Consider the following 24,023-nt stretch of genomic DNA (forward strand, 5'->3'; position numbering starts at 1 on the left):
AGCGCGCGTTTGCTTTGCAGCGTGCGGCCAAGTACCGACTCGGACGGAGTCTCCAATCGGGCGAGCGAGGCCAGCATAAATGCGGAAAAAGAAAGCCCCCAATCCGAGAGAGGGGGAGAGAGAGGGGGGGCCGTCAATCTAACCCTTGGATTTCCCGGAGCCATCATTCCAGCCGCATCCCACCGTCTCTCATTTTCTCTCTCTTTTCCCCACCCTCCTCCGCCCTCCCAATTTCTTCCCTCCAGTTGCCGCCTTCCCCAGCCGTCGGATCCCCCACCTGAGGTGGGAGGGAGTTCGTTAGTACGGCCCTCCGCCACTGCTGGCGCCCTCGCTTTCGACGGGAGGTGCGGGTGCTTGGTGCTCCCCTCCCTTCCCTCCCTCCCTCCCTCCCTCGCCTCCTCTCCCCTCCCATTCGTCTCTGCCCGCCGTTGTCTATTGTTTCTTCTCCGTCCATATTGGCCTGTCTCTCCACTGTGGGGCAGGGGAGGAAGAGGAAAAAGGAGGAGAGGAGGACAGGACAGATAGAGGAGGAGGTGGAGGAGGAGGACGACACATTATTATCCATTAGGGCCCCCCTCGAGGGCTGAAGGGGAGAACTGGGGAGATAGCGATGATGAACGAGCTCCAGATCAAGGTGGCCCAGGCCGTGCACGTCCTGAACCACGACGCCCAGTCCTGCAACCGCGTCGCCGCCAACCAGTGGCTGGTCCAGTTCCAGCAGACCGACGCCGCCTGGGAGGTCGCCACCTCCCTCCTCACCTCCCCTGACTGCCTCCTCTCCCCCCTCCCCCTCAGCTTCGAGGTCGAATTCTTCGCCGCACAGATCCTCCGCCGCAAGGTAAGTAGTGATTATCGTCCCGCCTACCAACAGTTGCTGTTTTTGTATTCAAGAAAGGGCGAGAGTCTGTTTCCTTGGTCCCCTCCTCATGCTGGTTCTTCTCTTCTTCTTCTTGTTGCCGTGCACAGATCCAGAACGAGGGGTACTACCTGCAGGTGGGAGCCAAAGACGCCTTGCTTCATGCTCTTCTCCTCGCTGCCCAGCGCTTCAGCTTGGGCCCGCCCCAGGTACGCGCCTCTCTGCCCCTCCCAATGCCTCCGCCAAGAACCCGGTCCATGTGTTCGTTTCTGGTGTTTCTGGGATCTTTTTTCTTTTTCTTTTTTTCCCCGATCCTTGACATTGACTAAGGACGGATTTGCTCTGTTTTCTTGGCAATGATTGCAGCTATTGACCCAGATATGTCTAGCGCTTTCGGCGCTGGTGCTGCGGGCGGTCGAACACAAGAAGCCCATCGAGCAGCTGTTCGCCAGCCTTCAGAAGCTGCAGAGCCAGGAGAATGGGAATGTTGCTGTGTTGGAGATGCTGACGGTCCTTCCAGAAGAGGTCGCTGAGGACCAGAACGGAGACAGGAATATTGATGCAGCAAGTAGATGCCAGTTCACACGAGAGGTTTGATGAGAAGGTTCCTCTATCAGCGAGTTTTACTTGAAGCATTGCCGTCTTCCATTCTTGGACTTGATTCAGTTTCATGTTGTAGTGCAGCTCCTGTCTCACACCTCCACTGTGCTTGAGTTCCTCCTGCTCCAATCGGAGCAAAGGCTTGATGATGGTATTCAATTTCGGGAAAGAAATCGGAAGATATTGCGGTGCCTGCTGAGTTGGGTGAGTGTCTTTGCTTTCTTTATTTTCAAACCTCTCGTGATGACTAGCCTTGCAAATGTGCTGTCCTGTGATGTTGAACAATGAAGTCAGTATGTGGATTCTTGTTGGCTGAAATTATTGGGACATTTAATCCATTACCAATGCTGGCAATATTTCCATGGGCAACCTGGAGATGAGATGCTGCCTATCTTACGAGTCAAAAAATATGTAGAAATACAAGATGCATTTAATATGTAAGCATTGCTACAACGTAAACTTTTTGTTGATTTAACTTGATAAAGTTATTTGTTGGAACTTGGAAGGAGCAAACATATAACAGCTGTATAACATAATAGATCCCTTTTTGGAATTGTTCTGAGTTTTTCTTCTCTTTAGAAGTACCTAACTATGGTACCATATAGCAATAGGGAACTTTCCCTATCTCCCGGCCTTGAGGTTGCTTGATGATTGTTTTTTGTTCATTCGCTCTAAATCCAGACCCTGCAGCAGTGTATCTTTGGATCACATTTCCATCTTGGTTTTCCTCTTACAAATTTTACAGTTTAGACTCTGCAACCAAATGCTAATGCTTAGTTCAGTGATGCATTTGGTCATCCTTGGAGCTGATCAAAGCCAACCCCTCATATCCTTGATTGTTGTAAACATGATGACCATCTGATTTACCCAAGTATGTGTTTTGGTATACTAGCATATGGTGTTGCTTGGAATTTTCTAAATGCTGTCTAAGATGTCTCTACCAAATGTCAATTAGCATTTTCTCGTCAGATATGTTATTTTACTCCCCTTAGGACTTCCTTCCAATCATTTGTTGACATCATGAAGTTTTGATGGATCTCAGGTCCGTGCGGGATGCTTTTCGGAGATTCCACCTGCTTCCCTGCCGACACACCCGCTTCTCAACTTTGTCTTCAACTCCTTGCAGGTGCAATTTCATAGTGCAATTTCATTTTACTTTCTTTTTCCAATACTGTATTTGTCGATCCACTCAAATCTATTTATCTTCATGCTTGTGCGAAGGTTTCATCCTCATTCGATGTGGCCATCGAGGTTCTCATTGAGCTCGTTAGTCGGTATGAGGTAAGCTTTATCGATGCCTTTGTAGTTGTATAAAGTAATATTGCTTTTTATCAAGGATTGAAGTCCTGGTGGATAGGGATAGATATATTTTTGTACCAGATCTGTTGCAAACAAATGACCCTTGTTCATTTTAAACTCCCAATCCTCCAGGCTTGTTCCAGTGCTTTGTCCTGCACCATATACTTCCATTGGCTATAGTCTATCCTCAAGGTCCATTTTCTCCTACAACATTACAATCATTCCTTGTAAAATCTTTTCCTATGGTTTAATGTTGGCCAACATATTAGGTTTATATTGAATATGTTTAACAAGTTAAGTTGAGCTTGAACTTCCAATGAACCAAATCATTCTCTAGATGCCTTTGCCTGAATCTGAGATTAACGAAACTAAAGTTAGAACACCATTGGAAATTAAACAACAAGAGCCACCTGGCTAGCATAATGATTTTAACTTAATTTTTTGAGAAGCTGCTTTCATATCTTCCTACCCTTAATTAATCCAAAGAAATTCTGAAACCGAAGGTTGAATATTAAATTGTTTTACATATATCCAAGAATTATTTTGGAATTTAACATTTCTGTAAGAGCAATTATATGCAGCAAGCTGATATTTTTCTTGAATAGTCTTTGGTTCCCTTGGGGACATCCTGTGTTCTTTATTGTAATCCTTTCTTAACCCGGAATTCGATATACCAGTGAAGTGTGTAAAACAACTTATTGTTCATCTATGTAGTTTCTACCCAATTTCAAAAAACTGATAAAATGTATGCTATATTGTTATATTAGACTTAAATTTCATCTAGAAGTGCCAAAAATATACATGTAATGATGATGACATCATGATTTGATGGTATGAAGTGTCAAGGGATATTGTGAAGTGTCTCAAGTGTCCAACCAGCCAAAAGGTTAGGAAAACCAAAAATTTGGATTGTCCAAGCAAAACTAGATCTACATCATCCACAATCTCCATGAGACAAGTTTTTTCATGTTTTCACTGTTCATGACCCTATTGCACATGTCTTATGTCTTGATTTTGGTTACTAGCCTCCAATCCAACATCTTCTAAGGCTCATGAATCATTATGACCTTCAGAATTCAAGCTTCATCTTTTTAATTTGCATATGTCCTGCCCTGTTTATGACAACAATTGATCTCTATCATCTTTCTTATAAGCATTCTGCAATTTTACAATATTAATTCTTCTTGTTCAGATAAGATGTTACTATGTATTTAACTTCACTGAATTTGGGGCAGTTGTTATTGTCTTGCATCATCTTATAGAAGGAACTATGGGTGTAGGTCTTAAAGTAGGATTGTAAGAAGATACTACATGTTTTTTGTTATTTTCCTATTGCCTATCTTCATTTTGCTTGAGGCACCTTATATTTTAACCTTCATGCACTAATCATACAAGAAGAGTTCTAGGTATAGGTCTTAAAGAAGGAACAATAAGGACATCGTACATACTTTTCTGTGATTTCCTTAACTATGTAAAGGTGTTATTAATTGTCTATGTTCTATAGGCCATCATTTCCGCCTTTATTTCATGTACTGAACTTGCTTTGTACCATGAAAGCAACTAAATAGCCAATAGATCTTGCATTTTTTTCCCCTCTCAAGTCATATAATTTTGTTGCTATTGTTTACCATATCTGCTTGTGAAGTCTGTAAAACATTATGAACAGAAATGAGTTTCATTTTTCATTTGTACGTATCTTTTGAGGCTGTCTAATATCTGCCCTTCTGCCAATAAGACCTTCGTGTGGGTGTGCATTCATCTCTTGAATATGTTAATGCAAGACATGCATATATCCCTTAAGTTTGTCATATGTAAATTGAATTTACAGCTCTTTTGTAGGTTAGCCAGAGAGGGTGAGCATTACAGCAACGGTAAGATTGCCCCATTGTGACCTGGGTGTCACGGGTCCGAAATATGGAAACAATCTTTCCAAACACAGCGGGTAAGGCTGTGTGCATCTGATCTTCCCCAGACTTGCAATGGTGGGAGTTTCATGCACTAGGTCACCCTTTTTTTTCTAGGTTAGCCATCCATGAAAACGGATATATAATTCCATTTTTAGAAGGTTGGTATTAGGTTCACTGGTTGATATCTTATTCATTAAAAAATCAAAGTTTGATGGAGCCACAATCACGAACTTTGTGGCTTTATCCAAATTGAGCCGGTATAGGTATCTGCTTATGTTTCACAGATTCCTGGTTCTCGAGTGGCAAAAATCTTGCATGTCATTCAAGAATTGTTGCCTTATGTTCTTTCATTGCCAAGTGCCTTACAGAAATTTGATATTGAAGTAACTATAATCCTTCAGTTCTAGGACTTTCTTGTTTTCAATTTATGATAGGTCTTTGTGAATTCTACATTATCTAGAGGCTGTGTCATTGCTCGTTGTTTTTACCTCTGCACTTCTCTCACAGGGTTTACCACAGGTGTTATTGTTTAGAATACAGTATCTTAAAGAAATACTTCTTCTGCCAGCACTTCTTAATAGAGATGAAAAAGTAATCGGTGGGCTTGCAGGCTTGATGTCAGAAATCGGGCAGGCAGTAAGTATTTTTCTTTCTAATGGCATGCTATACATTAGAGCTAAACAATTCTTCCTTTCCTTGCACTAATGATTGTTAGAATGAAAACTACTAAATTTCATTATGGAATTCAAGTCATCATCATTAAGTATCTACTTTCTCTCTATGCATTCAATTCATGGTATACTGTTCCAATTTGTTTGGAAGTTCTGGCATTAATTCGGTTATGTTTTTCATGCATCAGGCACCAGCTTTGATTGCAGAAGCAAGTACAGAAGCACTTGTGCTTGCAGATGCACTTTTGAGGTGGTATCTGAATCTGATATCTCAATGCTTATTCAAATGTTCCAACTATAGTTCTTCTAACATACTGAAAGAGGCTTTCTTTCCCTTTAAAATTCTTGATTTACCTTTGTTTTACCATGATGTGAAAGTTGGCCTACGTTACCATGATTGGCCATTCTTCATAGTTAGTATGTGCTTATTATATGACAGATGTGTTGCTTTTCCAAGTGAAGATTGGGAGATTGCAGATTCAACCTTGCAATTTTGGTAAATGTTTACTTGATCATTTTTGTCTGAACATATCATGCATATTTGTTGCAGGTGCTATATTGTTTTCTTAAGTGATTATATCGAAAAATGTGGAATTTAATGATGTCTCTAATTAAGATAATGGTTGTTTGTTTCATTGTGATAAATGCTATAATTTCGTAAATATTCTTAATGAGCATTTGTAATTGCTATATGGGTCTTTGTTAGAAAATTTTATAGGTCATCCATATGACCAGCTATGCTTTATGGTACAGAATGTCGGATAATTAGAAACTAACATGTGCAAAAATGAAAGTGCTCAAATAAGAATGTTGAGATGGATATAGAAATAATAAATGAAGGCATTTGTAAAAAGGTAGAGGTAGCACCAATCGAGGATAAATTGACAGAAGGACGACTTAGATGGTTTGGACATATACAACATAGGCTGAAGCAAGGTACGCTTATCTAGGTACTTGGCCCTGTTACCGGTGCTATTATGTTATTGTGTTGGTATGCTCGATATAGAGGTTGGTTTGGCATATCGAGTATTGGTACATTCTTTGTACTGCTTACTGGTTTGACACCGGTACGGTACGGTACGGTACGCTCCATATCATCCGGCTCGGTACAGAATAGGCATACCTTGAGTTGAAGGATGCTCCTGTATAAAAGATTGATTTAATATATGTAGAAGGAAAGAGAGGTAGAAGTAGATCGAAAATCACATAGGATGAAGTAGGAAGGAAGGACTTGATATTACTTTATCTTTCAGAAAGCCTGCCCTTAAATCCAATGGAATGAAGAAAAAGGATTTATGTAGCTAATTCCATCTAGTTTGGGATTAAGGCTTGGTTGAGTTGAGTATATCGGTCTTCGATGGTGTGAATTTGTAATAATTAGAAAGTATATAATATCATTTCTTATGTACATTAGGTAAACATAATGGGAAATATCATAGAGAGAAAAAGATGCATGTATGCCAATTTTATAACCACTGGTGAATTACACTTGATATCTCAATTTTGAGGAGTGCTTTGTTTGCGATGTATGTAGCCTAGTAAAGTTTGGGTGGGATGTGAGCTTTTTCCCTTTTCTTTCCTTTTTATCTTGCAATAATGGTTTATTCTTTTGATCTTCAAACTGGTCAAGTGTGTGATTTGATACAGCATAGCTAGCTGAGAATAAAAAGGAGATAGTTTGATACTCTTAAAGGGAAATTGCTAGATATGCTGAATTGGAAAACATGTGACTGAAGTATTTTCTGAAGAAGTTAAAAGTGGTGCTTCTGAGGTTGTATCTTCCCAATATGAAGTAATGGTAATTGTTGAGAGACGTGCTTGACATATCTAATAGGCATAGTGATTTCACTTTTCTTGTATTGGACATGTCTCTTGTCCATAAAAGTGATATTCATAAGAAAATATGTCTATATATTTGAAATTTCTTTTTTTTATGATATGTTAAATTTTTAATTTGGTGTTTAACATTTTCCTGGTTTTACATTATCTTTCTCAACTCAACTTTGGCAGTTCTAAATGAGTTAGAGAATATATGGATTTTCACTTCGAATCATATACAATAAGGTGGTTCTCCTACTGACCAACAAGCTTCTATGTTTTTAGTTCCATCTCTCGCCTATAGCTGGCTTAGCTTGAAACTAGGCACCAACCAGATGATTGATGCTACCCAATATTTCTTATTTTCATGCTTGGGTTTGTTATGTACCAGCTTTCTTTTCATGTTACATGTCCTGGTCCTGTTAGTATTATATACCTTACATGTAAGATAATTCCTTTCCTCTCGCTTTTTCCTTTTCAGTTGAATCTCCTGAATGACTTACTCATATGCACGATGTTTGTGTTTGCATCTAAGTAGTTTTATACTGTGTGCAAAGACATCCTGTTAGATGTTCATGGACCCAGAACACCTTTGTGTTGTTTTCTGAACTCTGTTCCTTTTTTTAAAATTACTAAACAATATGATTTCTAATGCTATGATTTCCTTGTTGAATTATTTCTTAACGTAGAAGCAATTCTGTTCCATTCTCAATCTCAGAAAGTGCATATTGATTAATAGTTGATGAGATTTAATAATCATATCTTGGTTTTGCTGTTATCATCTCCAGGTGCAGTTTAGCAACTTATCTTCTTGGTGTAGAGGTGGGAAAGGCAAATAAGAAGACTGTGGAAGAAACGTTTTCCCCTGTTTTCTCGGCTTTACTAGATGCGCTTTTGTTATGTGCTCAGGTTGTAACCCTTTCTGTTCTGTGATTTGGTTATTGGTTTTCTGATCGCAAGATATAGGTCTTTTCACCCCTTGCATGATTGGTTGTATTACTTTCTTCTGTGCATTTGCTCTGATATCATTCCTGCATGTGGTGCGCTTGTAAAATATGATATCTAGGCACCAAATATGATATTTTAGCTGCATGAGCACATTTCTTCTAGCATAGGTTGCAGAGCAATAACAAGTGATAAAACAATAATACCATTGATAGATAAATTCCATGGCCATTTGTCAAAAGAACTTAGGTCAGCACGCTGGCATCCTTGTCCTATTTGTATAAATGTGGATGGTCAGTCTTAAGTTAGGGGGGTTGCTCAAAATTGCTCGAGCAGGTTCGGGTGATTTGAATAATTTGACATAACTCAATTGATGTTTGAGGAGTTCATGGAACACTCCTCAAGAGGACATGATACTTTTAGCTGCCTCAAATGAATGCCTTATAGAATTTATAGTCATGACTGTTAATGTTTGGTTTTTTATGTCATTCATTTTCTTCTTTATGGAAGTAGCATATAAATTCTTGTTGGAACATCGTCATTGATTACTAACAAGGTGTTCTTTGGTTTACAGCAACATCCTCACATATTCATCAAGCAATCAATGGCAATAATATTATCTACATTCTACATTCACGACTATTATATTGGTTTTAGGTTCCATTTTATCCTATTTTAGCATGTTAAGATAATAGAGCATGTTTATAGGACATTTTCTCATGTCAGGAAGTGGATATGGAACTTCTGTTTGTTACAAACCCAATTCAGCAACCTCTGCTGACCTATCTTGTCTTATAAGATTCCAGTTATGAAGAAAAGTAATCCATGTTACTTTTGGTATTTTTGATCACATAAGAAGAGTATGAGGTGTCAATTCTAACTTTATCACATAGTGACTTAAAAAGTTAAAATATTGGATGACATTCTAAGATGATTCAACCTATTTGTTTTTGCACATATTTTCATATTTCCTCAGGCAGTTGCCTTATTTTTATGACTCCTATAGCAGCAACATACCAGTCTCAGCTCTCAATACTGCAGTGTGAAGTAACCTGCTTTGTATTTCATATCTTTATAAGCAACTTATAAATCAATCTTGTTATAGATGCTTGCATGGCAAAAATAGCTCATTACAGTGGTGCTGGAATATTAATTACACAACTAATGTCAAGTCATCCTGATTCATTTGACAGGTTGGTGATCGTGGACTTAATGGCAATAATGGAGCACTAAACATACCTGATGGACTTGTGCAATTTAGGATGAATTTGGAGGAGCTTTTGGTAGATATATGTCAGCTTTTAGGGTCTGCTACATTTGTGCAGAAGGTGATCTATAATCCAAGTGGCTGCTTTAGTATGTAGATGATCTATGCACAACAATTAGCATGCTTTATTAATTATATAATAATTTGTTATGTTTTCTGGTAGTTTTATGTGCGGTAGTTTTTTGTCAATGACCAGAACAGTTCTTAACAAACTTATCTTTCCTGGATTTTTCTTACAGCAAAAAGGCTTTGTTCGGAGAGTACACATTACTTTTTTCTTTTCATTAGAAAGCACCACTTAATTGAAAGAAATAAATAAATTACTTATTAATATTCCCTGGAAACTAGCTGAACTTAAAGGCTATCTTACTGGGATGCTAAATATGAAAGCAAGGGAAGAAGTAAATGACTGGTCCGAAGGTGATCCTGATTACAAAGTTGACCAAGCAATGAGCTTGTCAGTATAATTTACCAACATCTTCCTAGATCCATAATTGTGATGCCTTTAATAATTATGGAAATAACACACCACTCATATTCTTTATTGATTCTGTTAATGGTTGAACTCTGTCATATGTTTAAGTTTTTTAAGTCCTTTCAAATCAACCCAAAAAAAAGCTGGCTGTGCCACTTGTGGAATTAGGGAAGAGAAAAAAAAGCTTTGAAGATCGTTTCTTAAATTTGCCAAAGGTCAACTAGAAATGCTTCAAATGTACTACAGTGGCTGAAATGGTTGATTTTCTTACCCACTAGTGAATGTACATTAGTCTCTTATTCTGTGCATACCGTTAATTGAAATCATTTTCATGAAATCTCATAATGACTTCTGCAGCTTTTTTGCGGTGGATGGACTTCTGCAGATTCATTAATTCCTTGGGTAGAGGTGGAAACTAGAATGTTTGCACTCACTATGGTGAGCACATTCTTTTTGCACTCATTAAATACTTATTTCCAATAATTAGACAATATATACTGATTTACACTTTTTATGCATCATCTTTATACTGAATTGGGTCATTGGATGGTTACTGGTGCACTGTTCTTGGTGAACATTTGAGCATCACCACAAAGAGGGCAAGGCAATATCTATGATTAAATGGTTTGAGTGATTGCTATTTTGAAACTTTTGGCATTAGACATTAGTATACATAATCTTGAGAAATATGAAGGAGAATCTTTAAGAACTCTAGTTGCCATAGATAATTCTTGATGCTATTGAAGTTACCCAAATATGTTATCACATGTCATGAATATATCACAGTAGTCACTGGAAGGCGATGATTAATATTTTCCTATCTGTTTTTATTCACTTATTACTTCTCAGGTTGCAGAGACAGTTTTAAAAGATGGAAATCCTTTCAATTTCTCTGTGATTATGCGGTTGGTGACAATTCTGTCAAGTAAAGCACCGGATGAGCGAAAGGGTTTCTTGTCCATTGTAAGTGTTACATTTGAATGCCTTCCAAAAGTTTGCCTTGCATGTTCCACTCTGAATTTGCATAACATAATTTTTCTTTTAGTGAATATTAAGTGCTCATATAATTCAAAAGTTAACTAACATATCCTGGTTATCTCTTCTTCTATAGGTCTACAAATCTGTTGCTGACGTTGTTGGGTCTTATTCTAAGTGGATATCATCTTTTCCAAGTAACATTAGGCCATTACTGTAAGAACTTCACATAATAATTTATTGGGATAGATATTGCAATGGAACTTTTCTTTCTGTCTTCTCAGGGGCTTGATTACTATTTCTTTCCTATTCTAATTATTTTTTTCAGTCTATTCTGTGCCTCAGGGATTACAGATTCAATATCCTCAAATTCTTGCTCTTCAGCCTTGCGTAAGCTTTGTGAAGAGGCTTCTTCAGTGATTCATGAAGCTCAGAATATGGAAATACTTATCTGGCTTGGGGAGGTAATATTTTTCTTCTAATTCTGTGAACTGAAACAAAATCTAAATCTATCTAAAGGCTGGCAAAGTAAAAACATGTGGCTCCATTGACCCAATCTTTGGAAGACCAAAGAGAAAACAGGCATCTAGATTTTTTCTTTCTTCTAGATGCAACTTGAGTCCTGGTTCTTTTAGAATGACTTGTCTTTCTTAAAAATTCTTTTCATGAGCATACACATTTTTTTTACCATTACTGCCTCTAATATGCTGGAGTTTGGTTTATCCTGCGAACATTAGCATATCTGCAACTTAATTTTGATCTGTTCAATCCTGTAGCTTTTTTACTTCTCAAGTGTGTTAATGTGCTGCTCAATAGGATAATCACTTCTCTTCTCATTTCATGCATTTTTTTTTTGTCTCACTTCTTCTTTGCTGATTGAGAATGGTAGAAAATAGGTAACTCTTGAATACATTAGTTAGCCGATCTGATTACCTGTGGCTTGCTTTGTTCCTCTCTCATCTTTATAATAACCATAATGCAGGAACACATCAACAAAATCCAGGTTAAAATCCATGCTATAGCAAATGCAACTCGTTTCTTAACTTAAGTCTCCTCTATCAAGATTGAAGTTTCTGCTGAGTGGGTCCATTATTGGTCTTTAATACCATGGGATATTGATATTACACGCATATTAAAACATCTGATGTTATTCATTGCAACATATCAAATAAAAGAACCTGCTATCACTTTTATGCTTCCGAGTGAAATGTTGATCTACCTTTTGATATGACACATTTTCCTATTATTGCCTTGTTAAAACGTAGCAGTCTAATATATGAACATTGCATGAACAAGGTTGGTAGGAATTTTTGGTATCGATGCATAGCAGGTTTTTGAATTCATTGTTTCATACAATTCCAAAGGGATGAGTGAGGTCTACAACTAAGTAGCGTAATATGCTAAGGCTCATGTTAATTTAAGAGAATGTTGAATAAGTTTTGTTATTTCTTATGAGCACAAGCATATTAGAGAATTTGACATGTACTTTTTGTGCCAATAAGACAGTCATTCATTTTAAATTTATGCCTATAACTTTGTTTACAATGCAAATTGAAGAGCCTCATTTAAGAAATACAATACGTGCTATGAACTTAGTGGGCGATAAATTTATTCCCTCTTGTTTTCCTGATATAGTCATATGAGACATTTTTATGTTTGGAAAATGTTGTTTAATTATTTTTCAACATATGATCATGACTGTTTAACAAACTTAATTGTCTTTCTAGGGTTTGGAGAAAGGGAATCTGCCATTAGAAGAAGAGGAAGAGATTGTTTGTGCAATTACTCTCACTCTTAATTCTATTCCGAACAAAGAATTGAAGAAGAGTTCATTAGCAAGGTTGCTTTCATCTAGCTATGGAACCATTGAAAAACTCGTATGTACTCCCTCACTCTGACTATGGGTTGATTTGCTTCCAGGCATGCTTTATTTTACATTAACAGTTCCTGTGTCATTTTCCAAATTCTGTAATGACATGATGGATCGATAATAGTTTGTTCAATGTAGTATAAGATGCATTTGTTCAGTTTATTGAAACTTGACCTTTATTCAACATTAATAAATGAGAGAAGTGGAAAACAGATTTAATTTCTGCTGGCAGCTGCAATATCTTTACCGTATATGTGTGCCTTTATCCATGAGTGAGCATTATCGAGTGTGGTTACAGACCCATTCTCATGAAATCAAAATTCACACCTTGCTCTAGTGTGATTGGTATAATTTGCACTAACATTGGGTACTTTCTTGAATAAACCCATAATGGAAAAAAACTATCTTTCTAGATTATTAGATCATCCAGAGATGTTCCCCCTCATTTTTATCCTCTATTTACCTCACCCAAAACCTTTTCAGAGTTCTCATTTTTTTAAAGATATTTTCTTCCTAGCCTCATATAATATCAAATTAAAGGAATGCCTTTTAATATTGTGATGCCTGTCCAAGTCTGATTAGCTCAATCTTTATATGATTGAAATTCCTAACTAAGTTATACTCGTTTTTTGAAGTTTTTCCCCTTTTTTTTCCCAAATGTGTAATGATCATGAAAGGTCTAGATAATTATTGTTATTTTAAGGTTATAAAAGAGGGCATACTAGTACACGAGATTCTACTACCGAGAGGTGCCAAATGTATGCGGCTTTAACCTTGTATGCAGTGAGACTGATTCCATACTTATAGTTTCTCAGAAATGTACGTACATGCGCACGTGCATGCATGCATACCTGCATACATGCATTCCTAACCAAGTTATACACATTTTTTTGAGGTTTTTTTCCCTTTTTTCGCAAATGTGCAGTGATCATGATAGATCTAGATAATTATTGTTATTCCAAGGTTATAAAAAATGGCGTTATTTTTGTAATTATTCCAAGGTTGTAGTTTCTCAGAGATGCTAAACTGTTTTGTCTTCATACATACACATGTACATACATACATACATAAGAACATGCATACATACATAGATACATAAGAACATACATGTATTTGAACCTAAAAGAATATTAAAAGTCAAAGACTACAAGCTTTCAGCTGGGTGGTTATCTACCTTTTTTTGATAGTCTCTTTTTTTTAAAATGCTCTTACATGTATTTTCTTCCTGAATCAGCATCATTCTTTTCTTTCCTACATAAGAACATGTAACTTGTGTCAAAAGCATTCAAGCATTTAACCATGGTCCATCATTGAGATATTAGTTTGAGCGAGGTTTTTTATATCAACCTGTATTGTCTGGTACAGGGCGTACCATACCAACCTAATAAGGTACTTGTACACTATGCGAACTTGATATGGTACTGTACCAACATAGGTCGCATGCTTCTGTTTTGCCTCCAGTTGGATACCATGTGGCGTTAGGGAGGTGTGCCATAATGATCTAATCCATATCAGTAAGCTACTTATATAGGGGTCTGGTACTGAGACTGAAACCCTTGAATTTGAGTTTCTTGGTAATTAACGTTGGGTTCACATATGATATTTAGAAAGTCAATTGCTGTTTTTATTGTCTTCTTGGTCTTAATACTATTTTTTGTAATAATTTTATATCTAATGATTTTGACACTGGATCCTGTTTCCATGTATTATGAATTATGAGTGCTTTAGAGCAATTTAGCATACAGGGAAACACACCCAGCCTCTCTTCCTTTTTTCCTCAAAATACTTAATCCTTTCTTTGCTGTTAGCTTTGGGTATTACTTGCTGTTTGATCATGGCATTCATGCAGTCTCTGCCATTATTCTCTGTTTTTTTTTTAAAATTTTTTCTTTAAAGTTCTTCATCTTTTCTTGTCTTAAGCAAGTCTTTCATAAACCAACATTGCTATATAATTTGACAACTGCTATATCTTCTATTGCATGCAGCTATGACATGTATTCTACTTTTTTCTTCCAGATAGAAGCAGATAATGAGCATTCTTTGAAACAAAACCCAGCTGCTTACACACAAGCCCTGAACTCTGCTGCCAGGGGTTTGTACAGGTTGGCTTCCACAAAGCTACAAATTTTATGATGTTCCAAGCTATTTTCAGAGCAGTTACAGTTATCCAATTTAGGATATTAAATGCAATATGCCATAATTATCTGTAGTCATGAAGAATAAGCATCCTGCTTAGAAAGCTGTAATAACCAACCTGTTGTAATCTTTGTAAACAATATAATCTTTGTTTCTTCAGAGAGTGCCCAATTGACTTTTAAAATTTGAAGAGTCGGCAAATATACCTGCTTCACCGGATTGGCCAGCTAGCACTGTAACTTTTACAGATAATTTCGGATGATGAATTTGAAACCTGCACCTCCTCTTCTTTAACTACTCAATTTGTCTAGAACATAAGAGTCTTCTTATGATGATGAACATAAAACTCTACTTGGATTGTTGCACTGGTGTGATTTATTTTGCACCCATGCATATTTGAAGTCTTTTCATGCTTAAAATTACTATTCTGCATTTTAGCTATGAATCTTTCAGCATCTAGTTAGGCTGGCTGAAGTTTTGAAGTTAAATTTCAGGATGGGAGCTGTATTTGGTCATCTAGCAACTCCTATCTCAACCGATCAGTTTGAGGAAGATACAGTTTTAGTTCTTCTTGGACTATTCTGGCCTCTCCTTGAGAAACTTTTTAGGTCTGCTCATATGGAAAATGGTAGTTTATCAGCAGCCGCATGCCGCTCTCTTTCTCTGGCTGTACATTCTTCAGGTATTTGTATCTGCCTGCCAATGGAAATGGTTAATTTCACATTAATGTACAGAAGAACTATAACTATGAGGTCTCTAACCTTTGCAGGACAACACTTTTTAATGTTGTTGCCTAAAGTTCTGGACTGTTTATCTACAAATTTTCTGTTGTTTCAGAGCCATGATTGCTATCTAAGAACAGGTGAGACTATTTAAAACTAATTTCATCAGATATTGACTGATATAGCATACTACATGGAAGGAACTTAACAAGCATCTCATGACCGAGATGCCATAGTTTATTCATCATATTTTGTTTGCATGAAAATTATTATCAGTATATATAATGCTTTGCTATATATACTTGGCATCAAAATAGTGTAATGTTACAGGCTTGGTATTTCCTCAAGCACCCGTGTGGCACTTGGAAGCTTTGTTTGCCTGCAAGCGCCTCTAAGTCAGCCTACCACTGTAGCTTCTCAAGTTGGAACTCTCTAAAAGAAAGGAAAGAGTACATCCAAGAGACAAACAGAGAGTTTGGCAGAAGGGAGAGTAGTATTTCATTAGAGAACTCTTACAACTCTTTGTTTGGTAGTTTGGCCAATGAGACCTCTCCCTATTTTATAGGCTTTACCAGGTGCAACGGATGGTTACGATATGTACAAGTGTCACAATTTGAATGGTTAGGATCATTTTGGCCCCTTACATGAGAGTCTAGAAAAATATCCAGCCTTCTTGCCAAATCTGTTGGCTTCTATAGAATTCTGCAAACATCTAGCTCATTGGGCTTCTTTCATTAGGGAAGAGGTGCACCAAGTGTTGTATGGAATGCTCGATCCATGATGCTAAGTTGGCTTTGGAGGATACAGATGATTAACAGTAGCAAATGCTTTCATCATGGATTTTTTTTTCCAAATTGCCTGATTGAGACACACACAGTGGTGAGAACAAAGGGAAATATGATTTAGAAAAAGCGAACTTGAAGAACATATACTAATGACGATGACTGTTATTGGGATTCTCATCACATTTGATCATATCCATGGAATTGTTTTCTTTCATTAGAGTTGATTAAATTAGCAATATTTGGTGGAGGTTTGTTGGTGAATATATTGGTTATTTTCTTACCAATTGCGACATTTTATTTTGGGGGATATCTAGGAGAAAAGATGTTAGCCTATTACATAACCCTCATTCATGATCAAAGAGTACAGGGATGTTGCTCAATTTGTTCTTGGTAATTTCAATAGCTTAGTCTTTGGGGCTATTGAGGGTGAGCCTCAACGTAACAATATGGTTGCTTTATTGTAATATGGAGATCATGGGTTTGAAACATTGAAATAGTCTCTCAACACATGGGGGTAAAGCTGCATACATCTAAGTGCACTGGCCGCCTTTTTTTAGTCTTTGTAGCCACTCTTTTGTGATCCTCAATATTTTCAAGTAATTCAGCCTTGCCATCTTTTATAAGGTTCTTTGATCAATAAATATGTAGAGATACCTTTTATCGCACATCAATGCTTCTCAGATAATATTGCTTTTGTGGACATAAAGATCACATGCACGATAACTGTCAAAATTTGGGAAATCTTTTTTGCAGAATCTTGTTTTAAGGACATGATTTTAAGAAATGATTTCAATCAGTGTAATTTTCAAATCCCTCAACCAATCAAGAAGATTTTTAGTAACCTAACTGCCTCATTAATGTAGATGAATACAATGGTCTAAGTTATGAAGATTCAGATGTGAACCAGATATCGGATATGTGAATATTCTTCATGATGCTGAGGTATTTGATATTGTCGGAGATGGAAATTTCCACCTAATCTTCAAAATATTTGCATCCAACAAGACTAAATTTTGTGGTGTTTTTGTATATGTAGAGGAGCAGCTCTTCTGTTTGATGACCCACATGAGTTTTATATCTAGCAAATCTTCACTAGTTCCATGCATTATTTATGGCCGATTGCATGGAGACTTTGCTTTTGGATAATGGTTTGAATAGAGTCCATCACCATGTCTTGGTAGAAAATAAAATAACCGGTATCATTTCCCATATTAGTATTAAATTTTGTGATGATCTCAGATGTCATTGTATTTATTTGTTATTTTGTATATGTGATGTTTTTATTTGTCCTTGAGATCAATAAAATTGTTCTTTTGATGGTTTCTGGTGGTCCTGAAAATTATTCAAAACTTTCATGGGGATGACTTGTAATTTTTTTTTTCGAAATCATCCAATACTTTCTTAATGCTATTTTTACTGAAAAACAGAGTTCTTAATGACAGTTTGCGAGGATTCATCAGGTCATTTGCTACTTTCTCGATAGTAATAATTTGTAATGTTCTTGGATAATCTGATATTTACTCAAGAATGCTTTAAGGCAATTCTTTTGGAACTAATCCACAATTGATTCAATAATTAATCCTTCTTGTCTAACAGTGATCTCTGAAACACTTAATTGATGTTGTACTAGGTTCATAGAGGTTGTACTTCTTCCAGGCTATATATTAAAAGGAGGGGAAGCAGCTGATAAGGAAATGATCTAAACCTGTCTTATGGTTGATGAACCTAAAACTGCATTTGGAGCCAAAAGATTAAATTCTTAGTAGTTGATGAAGTTGATCATTGTTTATGAAGAAACACGGATTGATTTTAATGAACCTGTAATCAGTTGCTGGAAGTGCCTACATTGATAATTGTCCAACTGCTGAAGTTATATGGCAAAATAGATGCTAAACAGGATCAAATAAGATATAGAGTAAAACCTTAAGTACATAATATATGCTATTAATTGATGAGCCGGTAAGCCTTTTCTAGACTTATAGTGCTTGGAGCATGATAAGCAGCGCATTTTGACAATTATCATGGAGTACCTAACCAAGCAGTGCAAGGAGGTACTCATTTATCACTAAGACAAACTTATTTTGATATGTGATCAATGGTGATGCTTTATTCTTGTGAAGAAATTCAATTCAAAAAATATTGGATGATGTCATTTAGTGTTTTTCTCTGAAAAGTGAATTGGTTGATGCATTTTCTTCTGAATCAAGATTGATGATGTCAACTAAATGGGTAGCAATGAACTCATGTGGAGGTCTGCATAGTCAGCTTTTTTTTCCTTTTTCCTTTTTTTCCCTTTTATTTTGAGCACAATTTCTGTGTTATCGAAGTGGGTTTTAATGCAGGTGTGAATGGACATGTTCCAATCTACCACATAATGATCTCTCACCATATTTGAGGACCCAACGAGAATTGGTTTGGCAAGCTTGTCAACCGATCTAATCTATGTCTCGGTTTAAGTGTCCAGCCTGACATGGGGCATGCATATGTCCCACAGTAACCTATCTATTGCAGGCTATCAACCCATGCTTGCTTGTATTGACCTGTGCCAGGTTGGCATAGGTCGATATGGAGTATCGCTTGGTATAAAGCCCAAAGTTCCTTTCATTTGTTTCTTTATTTATTTTTGTTTCGGCTTTTGGGCACAAGAGGACACATACCATGCTGGCCACTAGCTGACATGTTAGCCAAGAAGTAGAGATTTACATTGACTCCCTATTACATGTATTAGGAAGTTTATATCACCTTGGTTGAGCTTCATTACCCAATAAAACTTTTGGGCTCTATTTGCTTTATGTTTATAAGGACCATATGCATGTGCACATTAGCCTTGATAAGGTCGGTCTTGACCAGATGACCGAGGCTTAGCATCATGATCCGAGCTGTTGGATGTGTTCTACAGTCTCTAAATTGCTTCATGTTAAAAAATGATATGAAATAATATGACTTTGAGATCCCTAGCCTATGCATCCATTAGTCAAAAAACCATGTGATTTGAAGATTCTTAGCCTATGCATCCATTATTTTGTGTTTTTAAAATGTTCAATTTTTGACCACTGGATGCATAGGTGATGCATAAGCTAAGAATCTTCAAATCACATGATTTTTTGACAGTCAGTAGTTTACAGATTGTGGATCACATCCAGTGACATAGATCATCGGTGGTCGGGCCTCCTGTCGTCCGGTCAGGACCGACTTATTAGGTCTGCTGTATGTATGTACGTATCTATATAGCTATTTGTGATCCTATCTTATGGTCGTATTTATTCTGTATACAGCTACTTTGTGGTCGTTTTTATTCTCTTTGATGCAATGAGTCTGTATCCCATTTCTCATTTTCTTCAAATTCTCATTCATGTTTCCATTGTACACTTTTATCAGCTGCCGTTATGATTGAAGAATTTGGTCACCGAGAAGAATATGGACCTTTATGCATTAGCACATTTGAGAGATTTACCTCAGCAGCTTCAGTAACAGCTCTTAATTGTTCTTACATATGCGATCAAGAACCTGATCTGGTGGAAGCCTATACTAATTTCACATCTACATTTGTTCGCTGTTGTCCTAAGGTCTCATTTGTCACTTAATTCTAGCTTATTAAGGTCATATATTTGCAGTAACTTTAATAATCAGTCAGTTTCCTATGCTCGTCCCTATACGTACTCAGGATGTTGTTGCTGCATCTGGCTCACTGCTCGAGATATCAGTCCAAAAGGCAGCCATATGCTGTACAGCAATGCATCGTGGAGCGGCACTTGCAGCAATGTCATATATGTCTTGTGAGTACAAAATTACCAACTCTGATTTATCCAATAAAGATTCTATTTCATTTCTCTAGTGACTTACCAGATAGATTGGAAGATGATTGTTCATATGGTTTTGTGGCATTTAGTGAAAGTTACTGGTGCTGCCTGAGTAATTTATCTACTTGTGTGACATGCTATAATTGGAGTAATATGATTATCCATGAGTTAATTCAAACTTGATTTGTGCAGTTGAAAGCATGGAATGCCGTACCGGCCCGTACGGACCGGTACAGGAACCACAAGAAAATCGGTATTTTCCGATTTTTTAGCCGAACCGGCCGGTACGAAGCCCGTACCGGTCGGTACCGGCCTCGTACCGGTGCGAACCGGCCGCACCGGTACGATTTTCTTTTTTTTAGAATCACAGCGCCTCGCGTTGTGATTTTTGAAACCACCGCGTACCGGCTGGTACGGTACCGGCCGGTTTGCACCGGACCGGACCGGTACTGTACCGGTACCGGCCGGTGTGCACCGGACCGGACCGGTACCGTACCGGTCCGGCCGGCCACCGGTACGCCAACCGGTACCGGTACGGCGGACCTTGGTTGAAAGTTTGAAACATAAAATTCAGGCCTCAATTTAGTAAAGAATTGTGTATAAGTGAAACATACGAGGATAGCAGATGCAAAGAAACGTAATGCACAAATGCAATTTAGTAATTTTGATTTTATATTTGAGAAGCACTTTTTTGAGATAATACACAATTTACATGAACTTTCCTAATAAAACTCTATATATCCTGTTGTTCATTGGATTCTAAAGATTCCTTTCATGTTCTTAAGTCCTAATTTCTCATTATAGTGATATTTTTGCTTGGTGTCTGAAATGAACTCCAAATTTTTAAGTGTGTCAACAGATATGTACGATTCTTCATCTTAAAGACATCACTTAGCTTGGTGAAAAGTTGCTGTACCTTGCGATCTGCTTGTATGATATTATTTTTCATTTGTGATTTACTTAATGCCTCATTTTTATATTTTTTCATATAAATAAAGATGAAGATTTTGAATTTGAGACTGTAGACTCAGTCTCTCATTTCACCGGACATGTCAGAAGTATATTAGTGCCATGAGTCTCCTTTTTAAGAGGTGGAGAGGAAGTTTGTTGATACCAGTTTATGCAACCTGCAGTTTAACAGCAATTTCTTAATACTTCTGGCTTATAAATTCTTGGTGCTTGTCAGTTGCAGCTAACCAAACATTTGCAGTTTGTTAGACCTAGAAGTACAATATCCTAATTAACTTATGACTATTCTTAGGTGCTCATAACTCATTGCTTACTATATGAATATTGTTCTTGCCCCTTTGCTCTGTTGCTATAAAATAAGTTTCTAATGCCTCAATCAGAATCCATCTATTCCTGAATGTTAAATCCACTGCAATAAATTCATTATCATGTATACTAAATGAGTCATAGGTTGCTAACTGCTTGCTTCATTTTTCTTTTGTCTTTCAAACTTAAATATTCTAATATGCCCTGTGAAAGAATTTCAAAGTATCTGAACTCTGAAGGCTATAGTTGCATAATTATGAATGTTTATGCTGCTAGTTGATGAAATGTAATTATGACATAATCTTTCGTTGCTAGGTATAGGGTTGACATTTTACTTTATTTAAAGGGAAAATGGTCGATATATGCTATCCTCTGCAGTTGATTTGCCCTTATCATCTGTCATAAGCTGAACAACTGTTTGGTTTCTCAATTTGACAATTTTGTTTGATGAACTTGAATGAACTTTTGAATGCTCATATGTATTCATAAATTGAACATAAATATTTAAATTACTTCTGTTTATTTAACATGACAAAGCTTCTTAAAAGTATTATTTCTCTACAGGTTTTCTAGAGGTCAGCCTGATCTCTGTGTTGGAGTCCTTGGCTTGTATTACAGAAGGCTCATTAAGTGCAGTGGTAATTCATGTTTTGTCACGCAGCGGTGAAGGACTCATATCTAATGTGGTATATGCCCTCCTTGGTGTATCAGCAATGTCAAGGGTAAATATGCACCTTTCAATCTCCAACAGAAAGAGGCACAAGCACTTTTACAGAATTTTTAGTTATTGTGACAACTTTTATAGCCAGATAAACGTGGATGTTCTTTGAAAGTTATCAACTAAATGTAGTATCAATGTGCTTGAGAATAAATTAGAACTAACATGTTTTTCCCATAGCTTTTCTGTGGTCCCATTTATGGCCTGCACTTGCTAGATAATGTTGTCACCATAGTTCAAAGTTTGAAATTGGCAGTTTTATTAGTATTAAGCTGGTATCATGAGTTTGGATTATTGTTCCTTCATTTTCTGGCCTCAACTTTGAAAACTAGAAATCACAGTTCTAGTCCCCACTGTCACAAATTTCTTGAAGGGCTTAGCTCTATAAATGATTTTCTTTGAGTTACTCAAGTATAAGAAAGTAAAGGAGAGGTTTATGTTACTTTTTATCTGTCTTCTGTCCCATTTATGGCCTTCAGATGCTTAATCATGTCATCTTGAAAAATCAAAAGCAGATAATGGCAGTTTTATGAGCATTGGTTCTTGCTGTGATATAAGAATGATGTTTCTCTTAATATATTATTTTTTTCATTAAGTTTGCATATAGAGAGTCAAAATATTTCTTCTCAATTTATGAAGACAAAATTCTTCACATTGTTGATGCAAACAGAAGCAGTAAATGAGTGATTTGTGATATCTTTAGCATATTTGAAATGAAAGAAATGGCTCAGTAAATCAGTTATATTTGGATATTGCTTGGACATACATTATAATTATATGAATTCAACTAATCGGTTTATAGCTAATGAATTTCTTAACAGGTGCACAAGTCTGCAACAATCTTACAGCAATTAGCAGCATTGTGCAGTTTATGTGAAAGAACAACCTGGAAAGCAGTTCTTTGTTGGGATTCTCTTTGTGGATGGCTGCGATCGACGGTCTCTCTCTCTCTCTCTCTCTCTCTCTCTCTCTCTCTCTCTCTCTCTCTCTCTGTGCGCGCGCGCGTGCATGCATCTGTGTCTGCGTGATGCACATATGTGAACTGCATGCATGTCTGACTTACCTACTCCTTACAGGTTTTATGGGCTCTTCAGGGCCTGTTTGGATGATTGAGCTGAAAATCTTATTGGATTCATAGATTGGGTTAGTACAACCTGCAAAATCATGGGATTATAGGCTGGGCTACGCCTATATTAAGTCCTCAGCAATTTTTTTTTCTCCTATGAGATTTGGGCTGGCCCGCTCCAAAACTATTTCTGGGTACTTATGAATATAGGCCTAGTAATCCTATCATTTTGTTGGTTATGCTGGTCTAATCCATGAATCAAATAGGATGTTCAACCTAATCGTCCAAATAGGCCCTCAGCCTCTTCTGTGGAAATATTGGTCAGAATAGCGGTGTCGCAAATGCAAAAAAGACGTGCATTTTTTACAATGAAGTTTGTTGATTTAAAGGAAGAAAACCCCTTAGAATGTTCGGGCTCAATATCATTCAAAACAGGAGTTCATTGATGTCACAGATTTATAGAATCATGTAGTCTATTAACTGACCAGCCACTGTAACTCATCTGTCTCCATGCGTGGACAGGTTTATATAAGCATATATGATAAAGTTGTAAATGTCTTCACAAAGGACTCTGTATTCAAATCAAGGATTGAAAAACTGACTGTACCACAGTACATACCATCCCACACTGAGGTATGAAGGCAATATGTTCTATGTTGTATTGTCACATATTAGCAAACCATGAGTAGATGTTGGGGCATACTGCTGTACCTCATACCGTGGTGCTCTGGTCAAAACATTTTCAGTGTTTTACTGCAGCATATAGTGGTCATCATATTCCCAGTGGTCTGTATTGGCCTTGACATGTAGGCATTTGAGTGCAGCGGTCTTTTATTTA

At 37.1% G+C, this 24,023-nt stretch overlaps 1 protein-coding gene across 6 annotated transcripts in view; it reads left to right on the top strand.

The window, feature by feature from the left end:
* LOC103722323 (ARM repeat superfamily protein) overlaps positions 1-24,023 on the top strand; it is a 26,512-nt gene continuing 2,489 nt past the window's right edge. Inside the window, exons 1-24 of one of the 6 annotated variants that reach the window (XM_026810476.4) lie at positions 59-838; positions 967-1,065; positions 1,223-1,447; positions 1,541-1,660; positions 2,499-2,582; positions 2,678-2,737; positions 5,170-5,298; positions 5,522-5,583; positions 5,773-5,829; positions 7,940-8,060; positions 9,290-9,424; positions 10,196-10,276; positions 10,688-10,801; positions 10,950-11,029; positions 11,142-11,277; positions 12,541-12,690; positions 14,700-14,785; positions 15,314-15,501; positions 15,589-15,681; positions 19,705-19,892; positions 19,991-20,102; positions 21,966-22,123; positions 22,941-23,057; positions 23,708-23,818. In XM_026810476.4, the coding sequence (XP_026666277.4) occupies positions 611-838; positions 967-1,065; positions 1,223-1,447; positions 1,541-1,660; positions 2,499-2,582; positions 2,678-2,737; positions 5,170-5,298; positions 5,522-5,583; positions 5,773-5,829; positions 7,940-8,060; positions 9,290-9,424; positions 10,196-10,276; positions 10,688-10,801; positions 10,950-11,029; positions 11,142-11,277; positions 12,541-12,690; positions 14,700-14,785; positions 15,314-15,501; positions 15,589-15,681; positions 19,705-19,892; positions 19,991-20,102; positions 21,966-22,123; positions 22,941-23,057; positions 23,708-23,818 (2,934 nt within the window). In that variant the 5' untranslated portion in view covers positions 59-610. Of the gene's footprint in view, positions 839-966; positions 1,066-1,222; positions 1,461-1,535; positions 1,661-2,498; positions 2,583-2,677; positions 2,738-5,169; positions 5,299-5,521; positions 5,584-5,772; positions 5,830-7,939; positions 8,061-9,289; positions 9,425-10,195; positions 10,277-10,687; positions 10,802-10,949; positions 11,030-11,141; positions 11,278-12,540; positions 12,691-14,699; positions 14,786-15,313; positions 15,502-15,588; positions 15,682-19,704; positions 19,893-19,990; positions 20,103-21,965; positions 22,124-22,940; positions 23,058-23,707; positions 23,819-24,023 lie in introns of all 6 variants that reach the window. The other 5 variants (XM_088719402.2, XM_088719403.2, XM_008812837.6 and 2 more) reach the window with 5 other exon arrangements.

This window comes from Phoenix dactylifera, chromosome 4 (genome assembly GCF_051530095.1).
Source record: "Phoenix dactylifera cultivar Ajwa chromosome 4, Ajwa_hap1_PhDact_Kaust_v1.1, whole genome shotgun sequence".
Taxonomy (NCBI): Eukaryota; Viridiplantae; Streptophyta; class Magnoliopsida; order Arecales; family Arecaceae; genus Phoenix; species Phoenix dactylifera.